This window comes from Triturus cristatus, chromosome 4_2 (assembly GCF_964204655.1).
Source record: "Triturus cristatus chromosome 4_2, aTriCri1.1, whole genome shotgun sequence".
NCBI lineage: Eukaryota > Metazoa > Chordata > Amphibia > Caudata > Salamandridae > Triturus > Triturus cristatus.
The window spans coordinates 504,971,044-504,983,800 of NC_140586.1; the positions used below are offsets into that span (position 1 = coordinate 504,971,044).

Below are 12,757 nucleotides of genomic sequence, written 5' to 3' on the forward strand. Positions count from 1 at the left end.
TTTAGATATTTTAAAAAAACAGTCTAACCAGGTGCTAGATTTCATGAATAAAGTTGTGGGCCTTAATGTGGATATCTCTCTCAATAAGCTGTTAACTATATTACCTAAGCATGTGTGGGATATTGGTAATTGTGGTTCCCAAAATCAACTGACACTTTATGCATACATCATAAGAGTTGGATAAGACAGGATAAGACAGGACTAAACATGACCAATTTCCAGCCTACTCCGCCTTTATGGCCTCTCTTGACATAAAGGTCAATGAATCGAAATCATTTATAATTGTATCTGGAGCCGCAAGAGGTGAGAAACATCCTCATTTCCAGCTGGCAGGCAAGAAAATCGAGACAGTCAACTCCTTTTCATACCTTGGAGTGCTTTTTGATAAAGACCACTCATGGTCTAATTTAGTGGCAGCAAGAGCCCAGGGCATGCAAAGGAGTGTTAACGCTGTCAAAAGATTTGCTAGGAAGTTGGGAGGCAGCCCACTGGATGCAATTAAGAATATATATTCAGCTAAAACTCTACCGGATCCTTTTGTATGCTGTTCTGTTGCCTCATTTTTGTGGGCTTGTCTTAGGAAGAGGAAAAAGGTGGGACGACATCTTAGTAGCAACAACTAATTAATTAATTTTTAATTCTGAACAGCTTTTTTCATAAACGTTTTTTATATGAATTTACCCGGATCACTGCAACTGTTTAATTCTTGTTTAAATGTGTATATATGTGTATATATTGTGTTGGAATTTTTAGATAACTTGTGCTTTTATGATCCATTTTAAAGAGATCGAATAAAGCTGTGTGACCGACTGACCAATTTCCATATCAAGAGAAAATGCAATGAATGTGGAGGTCACTGTAGCCTTCTCACTACCAGTGACAAAAAGAAGCATGTGCTAGAGCAATTTTCAGTGGATGAAACATGGACATTGATATTGTAATTACTCTGTAGTAGCCAAGACCTTAAGGGACAAAATATACGTGTTTTTCAACTTTTGGACTTTCATTTTAGGCGTTCACTTGTTTTCGTTGCTATTAACTTGATTTTATTGGCCTACATATCTTGAAAATCTTCAATTTAAGTTGAAATTGCTATAGACATCATTATCACTCCTATCTTCTTTATAAACACATGATATTTAACTATACTGAATGATACACAATGATCCACAAGGTGGTATACAGGTAGTCCACTGATTCTGTGAAAAGCACCCACCTGGCTTCCATTACAGCTGCACCATAGAGTTCATAGAATGGGGAGAATTGATACACCTGTCGTGCGGTCACTTCAGTGATCAGTGCACCATCATCTTTGGGCTTCATCTTGTAAGTATATGTTGCAGCCCTTCTTAGATTCTTCACAATCTATTGCAAAAAACATACAATTATCATTGGTAGTGAAGGCCTAAGATTCGGTGTTGATTTCAAGTAGAGATATGTGACAAGGTCAAACCTTTTGACAAGATGAACACTTCTCAACATAAGCCATGCCAATGTTCTTCTCCACTTTATCCTGGCAGTTGTTCAGATCTCTGGATTTCACAACAATGATGCTGTTTGTCCTCTTGTCTTCTTGGATCACATATCTTGTATGGCACACACCGGTGACTCCAGACTGTGGAAATCAGCAGATAAAGTAAAAAAATCTGGGGCTCCATTCTGGATATTGGTTTGTCCATATATAAACACATTCCAAAGATATATATTTAATTCTATGAATTATTAACTTTTTATGCAGCATTCATTGATTGATTCAACCTACAGATCTGCAGACTATGACACTGATACAGATTGGTTCCTCATTCAAGTCTAGCTGGAGGTTCTATCAGTCATTTTACTGCTACTTAAGGCAGGACAATATGTTGCTTCTAGACATGTGAGTGCTATAAATAAATGTATCACACCCAGTCTGGGGTTTCTGCAATGGTTATTCTTGGAATCCAAAATATGCAATCCCCAGTTCAGCTTTTAAAGCAATTACTTTTGATGTCAGATCCCATTAAAACACCAATTCCTAGTTCATTCCAAGTGTGCTTGAGTAGTACCTTTTGGAGCATGGAAACACTTAATATAAGAAACACATTTCTCAAACATAAGAAACACATTTCTCAAAGTTAGAGTTGCCAGGTCTCTCTAGGTCACCTGAGCACCAGGTCAGCTGAATACAAAGTTTTGACTCGTGGACTTATCTGCTGTGCACCACTGTAATCAGATGCACTAGTACCATTGGTTCAATGAATATACATGAAGACTAAAGCTTTAAGAACACATCAAGATGACAAATGGATGTCTGTGCTATTTTTTAAGTCTACCTAAGTAGGTGTACGCACATCACTCTGGAGCACCGTGGCAAGTTTATTTTACGTTATTTTGGTATTTAGTCATTCAGCACTTCCTCGTCTGCGTCTGCTGCTTTCTTGTCACTGTGGTGTAGACATAACCTTATAAACTGAACACTGTTTGAAAGAGTCAAGGTTTTAGGGCCTTTGTGAATTGTCTAAGTGTAGAGGTGAGTTTACCTTGAAGGGCACAAAGTAGTAGGTGGGACAGAGAAACAATTCATTTAGGGAGGACGTTTGAATCTAACGACAGTGAGCAATTTGAGAGAAGACTTTCAAACTCTGTTGGTTGAGTAGGTGAAATACTTTACAAATTAGTATGGGGTGCCTATCTTATAGCAGCTAAATAGTACAGAAAACTATAAATAATGGCCAATGTAAGGCTATTGGAAGTGGGCTAATGTGAAAGAACCAATCCATTCCTCTTACTAACATGTATGCTTGGTTTTGAAGCAATGATTTAATGGATAACTAGGCAGATCAAGATTAACTGAATGTGCATAATCCAGCCAGAAGTCAAGTATGGCACAATCTGCAAAATGTATCTCCACAACTGTAATACATTGATGGGTGGGCTCATCCTCATGGTTTCAGAAAGGCTTACAATTGTTGTACTGTAAGTGTACCACCATTTTTTCAACTTGTTTTGCGGTGTTTCATTAATAGTAGTTTCAGTCTTTGTATTTTTCTAAATGCTATAAAACCTCTAAACAAATGTATGTAAAATATTAAATGGATTAGGTACATAGTTGGATTTTAAATCCTTAAGAAAAGATACAGAATGTACTAATATGTATGGACCTTGTTGTATGGAGAAAGTGCAAGGACAGATTGTCTAATATCTCATGTAGTGCTCTGCCACAACCAAAGTTGCTGTGCAGCATTGTGTGAGAGGAACAGAGGAGGGTAGGATCATATCTGCTAAGTTATGATGCTGCAGCTCTTGTCATATGTGCTGGTGCTCAGTTTGGCTACCTTTTGGCATGCACACACCTTTGCACGATAGTGCACAGGTGTTTGAGTGAGTCTAGCATAGGTTTTGTATTGGAAGAATACTCTTCCCTTACAAAATATTATACTTAGACTTTTTCCACTCTGTCTCCTGGGCAGTGCAGCCCAAAAGCATAATTAGAAAAGTTGGGAGAAAAGAAAATGTGTCTCCTTCTTTGCATCTGCTTGAAGGAGGCATATTAATTTGGCATCAAGCCCTGTCTCCAAATTTTAGTACAACAGCATGTGCGTTAAACACCAAGGGTGGTTGCATGGGACAGAAAGTAACACAAAGCAACTCATGAAACTACTTTGGTTTAATTTTAGACAACATTCCTGCGTACTGAAAATTAAGTTCCAAATCAACACCCTGCACTGATTTGTGTCACTTATGGTGACTTTGCCCCCACAGAAAGTGTTGATAAACCGGCCACATAGTATGTTGTTCACCATGTAGTAATTAATCTTTAAATAGTGTTCTGGTAGCTGTGGGAGGTGTAGAGCTGATACATTTGGGGCACGGGTGTAGTTTTGGCATACTACTGTGAGACTCACTGAGAATGAGGAGTGCAGTATTGCTCCCTGCAGAGCAAAGGGGACCCCACCACTCATCCCCTCTCTTCATTTTGTTCAGTAAATGCTATTTGTATATCTAAGAGGAAGCCAGCCTAGGTGAAACTATAAATTGTCTTCACTGGACGGATTCCATAATTTGGTGGTATACCATTTATATGTACATATGTCAAGTAGAATTATCATTGGCTCAACCTTTTGCTATAACTATATTTTGAAATTATTGAAACTAACCTCCTGCAAGTCGTATACATTTTGCGTCTTCTTGATGGTGACCTGAAGCATGTTCATGATCCCTCTGTAAATGTTGAGTACAGTTTCAGAAACAGCTTCTGGGGCATAAATGGCTCCGATGCGTCCATGGCTGTACTCAAACTTCACTGGTTTGCTGAGTTGAGCAGCAAGAGCCTGGGTCAGCTTTGAGGACCGAGTGAATGGATCCTTGGGCCAGATGCCATTGTACTCTTTGAATTCAGGGGAAGTGATCTGGAAAAGAATAACATTTCTATGAAGGATCTCTGTAGGCTAATATAGACAAACATATCAGATAGAATTGGGTCTTGTTTGCAATGTCATCTGTAGTATATTGATTATCAAGATTTGCAATCACAGAGCCTGTCTCTGTGTAACACACCATGGAAATTCTGTGGGTCCAGGTTATAAGACTCAGCTATACCCAGCCACACATGGGTTAGTCGTATTTAAGCAAGTCTCTATTTGTAATTTCATATATTTCATTATGGAATTTAGGATTTGCTTTATAAATATGATTATATTCACATTTCCAAATGTGACTTTGATTAATTTTCGAGATTCATATCTTTCTCAGCAAAAACCCCGTTCCACATGACTTGAATTGTAAACCTGCTAATGAAAACAGGTTAAAAATAAAGATACATTATGCTGTTTACTACTTTCCACATTTTTAGTGCTAGGAGACACCCCTAGCTCTTCACATGGTTAAACGTTATTCATTGATTCATTCATGTTTTTTATGGCTCCATCGATGCTGATTGGAGAATCTGGTCTCCAAAAAGCTCATAAATATGAACCCTTGCAGTGGAAGGCATGAAGGATGATGAAAGGGAGTAATGGAGAGACATGTATGGAGAGAGGGTGGGTGGATGAATGGCTGGATAAGAGGATGAAGGGATGAATCAAGAAAAGGGTTGATGAGAGAAGGATGGATGATGGATGGATGAGAGAAGGATGAATGTAGAGAATGATGAATGGATGGAGATAAACAATACAGTTATGGATGGAAAGAGAGACGTTTGCTTGGCTAGCTGGAGATATGAATAAATGGATGTAGAGATGGATGCACAGGTGGGTGGATGGATGGATGGCGCGAAGAATGTATGAAGAAGGAAGGAAAAAGACAATTAAGGATGAGAGAAGGAAGGTTGGATATAAAGGAAGATGGAAAGAAGGAAGGAAAGTGGATGAAAAATACAGAAATAGGGATGAATAGACAGAAAAAGTACAAAAATAATTAAAAGTAAGAAGGGACATAGGATGGAAAATGATAGAAAGAGAACTGTAGAGAAAGAACTACAACATACTGAAAAAACGATGGACAGAATAAAATGTAAACATTTCAGAATTCTCTCATTGCTTCATTATCCAGATGGACTGTCTAGTTTGTGTCTAGGTACTCAGAGGTATTTAGGAAATGGTTCAGAATAGGGTTAGTATACTTTTTTTGACAATTCCCTTTAAAAGGCTAAATAGCAGATGTTTATCCCTACCCAAATCAATGGTACTCATTTTACTGACCTCGGAATGTTGAAAGGCTGAGTGTCCCAACCAGGATTTATTTTACTGTTTGCACAGTAGTCACTGAGTTGTGCACTTGTATTTAAGAGTTAGTTGAAACAAAACGATGTATAAAATGAACAGGATAAAATATATTTTTCAAAAATACTATTGCTATTGAATGCGGAGTAACTGAAGTAGCTGCCTTTCCTGATCTACAGACTAGTCTTACATGTGTCTAATATGCCGAGGTTGGTGGAGGGCTGGCGCCTGTGCCCACCTTGCTGCATCTCATCAGTGTGTGCTTCACTCTGTGTGCTTTCCTACCTTGAGGAGATAGGCCTTCTGTGCGAATCCACTGATCTCCACCTTGCAGTTCAGTTTCATCCCAGATCTGGCCAGGCCAGCCTCCGGTAATCCATTCAGGATAATGGCCTCGTACTGGAACACATAGGTCTTACTTTCACTGAAGATCGGTTCTGGAAGAAGACACAGAGATGAGCCCCGAGGCCAACAGTTGTCCTAGCATTGAGACCCAAACTACACAATCAACACAATAAGATACAATGAGATAAAAAAACACTTATAATTAAAAAATACATACCATAGTTGAGCTGCTCGCTGCCTGTGGGGAGAAATATCAAGTGGACAGATGAGAAACAGCTTACAACAGAACTCATGCAGTGTTTCTGATACATTTTATAACATTGAATTCAATTCAATTACAATAATTTAAATTACAAAAAACGTCTGCCTATTGCCCCACTATCACTTCCACCCCTGTCCCACAAACACTCCAAAATAGCCATCTGGGTGAGCTATACAAAACATTAAAACATATAAACAAACAAGATCCTTCCAAATCTTCACAATGAAAGGAGCAGACGGGCCATCTTACCCACAAGGGCGAGCAGAAGGGCTAGGATGATTCCCCTCATGGTGGCGGTGAATGGAGGTGACCCGGGGTGCTGCTGCTTTTATAGCAGAAAAAGGGGAGTGTGTGGCTACTCAGGTGATTTTTGCTGACTGGTCAATTTCCTTATCAGCGGACACACATTTTTTTCAAATCGTGAGGCATCGAAATATAGATTGGAGCGTTGTGCGTTAGTTATTGCATGGTTTTAAGCTATTTAAAACTTTTAGAACATCCATGTATATTTGTGAATACTTTCATAACTGGGCAAAATGCATGAAAATAAGAGTACCTCATGGTCTGTTAATGGGAAGGACATTGTTGGCAGCTTCCACTGTACATCTATGAAAGGTCTAGATAACCTTTTTTCTGGTTATTCCGACTCGACCCGAGAGATCTTATCTAACTGATAGTGAATCCAAAGAGTTGTGCAAAGTCACACGTTGTCATGCGTTTTTCGTCAGAACCATATTCAGTATAAGATTTCCATGATTTTTTAAGAAATTAAGGGTATTTATCGAACCTATCAGTGACATTGCTGTGCACAAAAAATGAATGCTCAGTCCGGAACCTCAATAATTAGTAATTTAATGCATTTTATTTGTTCATCATTTAATATAGAACTTAGTATGACCTTAACACATTGAACATGTGAATGATGGTCCAATCTGTGTATTTTCATTAGTATTAATCATGTTACATGTCATGTGATGTTGTACAATGTGATGTCAGAATGTAAGAGTAGGTTGAATTATCGTGAGGTCTTTGTATAATAATGAGAATGTAACTACACCATGGTAATAAGTGCGGAGTGACGGGGGTCTACATTCTCGGATTATGTTTCAATTGCCTACTTGAACTCTATCCTAAGAACTAGACTGCATGTTGGCTTGAGCCACAAAAATATTTGAAAAGCTATTCGAAACAGGCACATTTTTGCTAATTGTAAAACATTTTCAAGTCCATTTTTGTGTGGAAATGTTTGTAAAACAGCAAAACTGTGGATTACCAGATCAAGTGCACCTATTCGAAGACCAGGGGGCATATGTATCAAGCAAATTTTTAATCGCAAACGCTGCGATTCGCAAAATACAGCGTTTGCGATTAAAAATTCGCAAAACGGGATGTATTAGGCAAAATCCCATCGCAAAATTAAGGAATTGCTAATTTAGCGATTTCTTAATTTTGCGTAAGCATTTAAGAAATCGCAAATTGCGATTTCTTAAATGAAATGTAAAAAGCACCCAAGTTGTGCGAATTATCCTTAAGAAATCGCAAATTACCACCAACTTCCAGTTGGTGGTAATTTGCGATTTCCTTTCAAAATGCACTATTTTTAATTTTGCAAAGTGCCACGTGACGCTCATACATGCCCTTAGGGCATGTATGTGCGCCATATGCACACACATGCTCATTTCAGGGGTGCATCAGGGTGTCATCATGACACCCTTGCACCTTTGAAATTATTCTCAAATAGCGATTAGCAAATTGCGAATTCGCTATTTGAGAATTACTTCCCATTCATTCCTATGGGTCTCCTGGCCCATAGAAATGAATGGGCAGGTATTCCTTAATTGCGATTTCGCAATTTGCTAATCGCAATTAAGGAATTTTAAGAAATCGCAAAAAGTTTGCAATTTTTTAAATACATCCCGTTTTGCAATTCTCAAATAGCGATTCTTTAAAAATCGCTATTTGAGAATCGCAAATGGTGATGTTGATACATATGCCCCCAGGATGCAGTGGGAATCATCATTTGAACCTGCAGAGTGCAATAGTTTGCAATATGTTGCTATAAATAGGCATGATTTTCAATTACAAGTACAACGCTTATCAGTAACAAGCAAAAACACATACTCAAGCTATTGGCCTTTGAGATTTGTTTTCTACATCTCTTTTGATAAAGGAATGTAAAATAAATGTCTGTCATCATCAGAACCCAAAGTTTTAGTTTTTTTCTTCTTCTATTCTGACTCCAGCAATATTTCTGGCCCTGAACAGGCGATACATATTTCTTTTATGTCTGCAATTATCTCAGTGGGCTGTAGTAAGACAGGAGATTGAGTTCAGCCTCATCTGAAATGCCTGTTTAAAGGCATTTATCCGACCTTAGGCAATACTGGCTGTGGGATTTTACTTGTATTGTGTTTTCACTTTACTACTGTTTGCGTGTTGCATACCTACCTTTCAGTGTCTCTAAATTAAGCCTAACAGGTTAATTTAATGGCTTTTGTGGTTTACCCTGACAGGGATTGTGGTTGTAACCTGAGTGGGACTTCCAGTCTCCTGGGACAATAACCCAATGTCTTACACTGCCTCTAATGCAGACACTCTTGCACCATGGCACAAGAGTGCCTGCATTAGAGATAGACAGCCACAAGTGCACCAGAGCAGAGAAGGTGCGCAAAAGCTCAAAATCTTGATAAATAGGGGGATGTTCACCTCCCTCCCGTCCACGCAATTTGATGTAGAACTTGCCTTACTGTGCAGCTTTGCACGATTTATTAGTAAATATGTAAGTTTTAGTAAATATGCCCTGCAGTAGGAAAAATAATAGGTCCACTCTTACTTGTATAATATTGGCTCTATTACAAATGGCCCCTCTTTCAATAAGGTGTAAAGATTTGTCATTGTGGTTAACAATCTGAAAGTTGTAATGATGCTCTGTTCAAGAAGTGCCTTAAAGAAGTACAGGAAACTCACATTGGATTTGAAACGGGCAATTACCTTTATGTGCATATCAATTAAAAGATGTAACTTGACAGTAAGTTTGTTATTTGTCTATTTTGAGCCCGTTTTTCTCATCTGCTCACTGTGGCCGCACTGGTTTATAAGATACTGTCATATGTATGGACTGCATCTCGCGGTCTTCATTCTGATGTCATTTGACGATATCCATATTAACATTGCCTATGAGAAAAAAAAGTAACATAACTCCGGTTTCAAATGTTTATCAGTGTTGTGAGAAAGAATCAAGACGTGTACCTTCAGAAAGGGTCTCGATTGTAGTGAGTTAGTCAACCATAGAACGCTAAACATATTTTCACTTGAATGTTTGCATCATGCAGTATTGCGGCATTTGTGTGATTTATGTCCAGATAAACCTCTTCTTCAGGACACTGCATGGCTCCTGTGCAGAGTGAATAATCCGATAAACAAGAATATTATAACTCAGAGTGGAGTTAGTGGAGGGCGAGTGGTAGGCAATCGCTCGTTGTCACCTTGCCACTTATGTGGTTGGTAGTTTTAGGCTAACAAAAAATAAGCATTAGAAGCAGCAGAAATATGGAAATGTTTCTAACCAGGAAAACAAGTAAGGGTGTGGGCGTTTCCAATATAGCACGAACAAACTAGATCTATTCTTCACCCTAAACTGACGATGATCTTAGCATGGGGGGTGGGAGAGAGTGGCAACTGTGAGGTCAAACATGCTGCAGGCAAGCCAAATGAAAAATGCAGTAGTCCAGCCATTTAAGACTGCAACCTCATTTCTGGTGCACTCTTTTGCTGTAAGAGCGATGACTATTTCGAGAAAAAAGTAAAGAAAGTTGTCCCAGAAACTTTGCACAATCAGGATAGTTGAGCGTGTGCACTCTGGTGAGTTGGAGCCTTGTTCTAAACTGATTTATGTTGGGTGTAGACCATCTGAGAGTAAATATAATTTTAAACTGGGAGGCAATAGACGTCCACAAGTGCTGGCTAAGCATAATGCCATATTTTAGCACAACCTTTCCATAGTCATGTATCATGTTGGGAATGAGACTAGCAGCCAATCTTGATCTATGACTCTATTTTTATAACCTTTGCAGGCAGAGCAGTAGCAGGCATGATAATTGTTATGAATGATGCATTGTGCTTCATAGTGATGTACAATAGCAAAATATGTAATTTTTAAATGACTATTCTAAGATTCTGAATGTTCTTTTAGCGAGTTGGAGGTCCTGTGAGGGCCTCAGGTTAGTGGGAACTGGGTTTGTAGGCCAAAAGCTAGGATTTCGTTTTTGTCCCCATTTAATTCTACTGCACATTGATAGATTGGAGACGGACATGAACTGAGTTGCCAGCAAGGCCCACTGCTCTTCTGACCGTTCTCCACATATGGACATTTTAGCCTGGCGTCGGCCTTTTTATGTCTTGTCTTGTTGTAGACACGAGAATACCCTTCTCACTAGTCTCAATCACTCAATCATTCTCCCCAATTTCACAGCGCAATCGGTGTCACTAAAATGCACCCAATAATGGAGGTAACAATTGGGTCAATTAGGTGTTCAATGGTTGGGGAAGTGTCTAAATCCATAGGAACACATTGATTCAGACCTAATATGGGGGTCTGACAAGATTACATTTTAGCTGATTGACAACCTGGATAGAAAGAAGGCAGACAATTAAAATGGTTATATGCTATTAACAAAGTGCCAAAGGGTCTAGCAGGATTAATACTGTGGATGGTCTTTGTTTACATCCGCCAGGAAACGCTCCCAAATATCTATCAGTGCACAGTCTGTCTCATGTTGAAGTGTAAGTAGATAGGTTTATGGCACTCAAAGTAAATTTGATGATGGTTGAAAACTAATATGACTAAGCCTTTGCTGAAGAAAAGGAGATTACAGGTGGCTCTGAAGTAGGAAAATTTGAAACGACAGAGTTTTACCTTTATAAATAAGTAGATATGGGTGACAGCATATTTCATAGATTGTGAACAAAGTCTTCAGGAAGAGTTCTTTTGATAAGAACAATGGGGAAAACTATTTTGGAGTCTTAGGAAGCCTCCATCGGATAGTGTGGTTGTGTTGGTTCTGCTTTCCACATGACTTGTGAGATATCAGAACATGAGTTTACTAGGAAACCTGGGTAGACCCTCTATTCACTCTGAGGGAGAATTAGCTTCGAACACCAGAATACTGACACGAATGGATTCGAATATTTTAATGACAAATGTTGAAACTAGTGTACCAGATCAAGGAATGGTGTGGTCTCATGTTCAGAGGGTGTGATCAGTGATATTTTTAGAGTGTATTTCTCAAACTTGTTTTAATCTGCACCAAGAATGCTGCGAGAGCCATAGCACAACTTTTCTATTTGCGTTCTAGAAGTCAAACGATGTTCTTAGATATTGTAAGAATTATTTGTTTTTTATACAATGTGAACTATATTCCTTAAGCAAGGTGTTGCACTTGGCCCTCTTTAGAGGGTCACCCCAGATTGTTGCCTTTCTTAGCTGAACCCATTTTTGTTGGCTTTTAGGACTTTGTGCACTTTATTTACTCCTGCTAATCAGTGGTGGAGTACTTGTCCTCCCCTTCTAAGTATGGTGAAACTGACTTACACCAGATTTATACATTTTAATTGCTTATAACACCCTAGTAAATGCTACCACATGTCCACAGGGCCTGTAAAATAAATGCTACTTGTGGGCAGCACTCTTTGCTCAACCTACGCCCTGTAAAACGACTCAGGAATGCCACTGTGAAGTATGGGTATTTTAGACCCAGCGGTGCAGGGGCACACACCCTATGACTTCTGGGTTCTCCCTGTTCCAGACCTACAGAAACACAGAGTCTTCTGGGTGAAGTCAAAGATTCATTTATTGGCTGCAGACCAATTACAGGTATCCTAGAAGTACAACAGCGTGTATGTTCTCAGGAGACTGCTAAAAATCATAGAAACGGACTTCTTCTTAAATACACTTTTTCCTGCTTCAGGCATACATTCCTAGGTTTATGATACGGCAATATACAAGTGTACATTTCAAACGAAAGAGCAGAGTCATGATGACCATCCCACATTCCAGTTAAGCCAGCCCACAATTATTTACACAGCAAGGTTCAGATCCCACATCAGATATCGATAGGCCCCAATAAAACACGGGCAGCTCCTGTTGATAGAAACAAGTCATAAAGCAGGAACAGTCAGGTGTGAAAGAGGTTAGCCAGAGGCTTGTGTGAGATGAAAGGACTTTATGGTGCGTCAAACCCTGATGCTAATCACAGGTGGCCGGAGGAAGGGGAGCTCGTGAGACCAGTTTGACCTGGGGCAGCAGAGCCAAGCTGCCCAGGTCACAGAAGAGTCATGGAAAGGCAAATGTGCTGTGAGGCCCGTATTTGCTTCATTATAGCCTATGTGAGGGCAATCACAAGATGGCCACCGCTTCCAAAATGGAACCCGCGTAGTGATGCAGAATAACGTG

At 39.3% G+C, this 12,757-nt stretch overlaps 1 protein-coding gene across 1 annotated transcript in view; it reads right to left on the reverse strand.

Moving 5' to 3' along the window:
• Positions 1–6,630, reverse strand: part of LOC146834620 (vitellogenin-A2-like) — a 67,046-nt gene extending 60,416 nt beyond the window's left edge. The window contains exons 1-6 of the mRNA XM_085602095.1: positions 6,556–6,630; positions 6,262–6,282; positions 5,985–6,136; positions 4,137–4,388; positions 1,454–1,615; positions 1,217–1,365 (exon numbers count right to left, since the gene is read on the reverse strand). Of these exons, the coding sequence (XP_085458221.1) occupies positions 1,217–1,365; positions 1,454–1,615; positions 4,137–4,388; positions 5,985–6,136; positions 6,262–6,282; positions 6,556–6,595 (776 nt within the window). The 5' untranslated portion in view covers positions 6,596–6,630. The remainder of the gene's footprint in view (positions 1–1,216; positions 1,366–1,453; positions 1,616–4,136; positions 4,389–5,984; positions 6,137–6,261; positions 6,283–6,555) is intronic.
• Between the last annotated feature and the right edge of the window lie 6,127 nt (positions 6,631–12,757).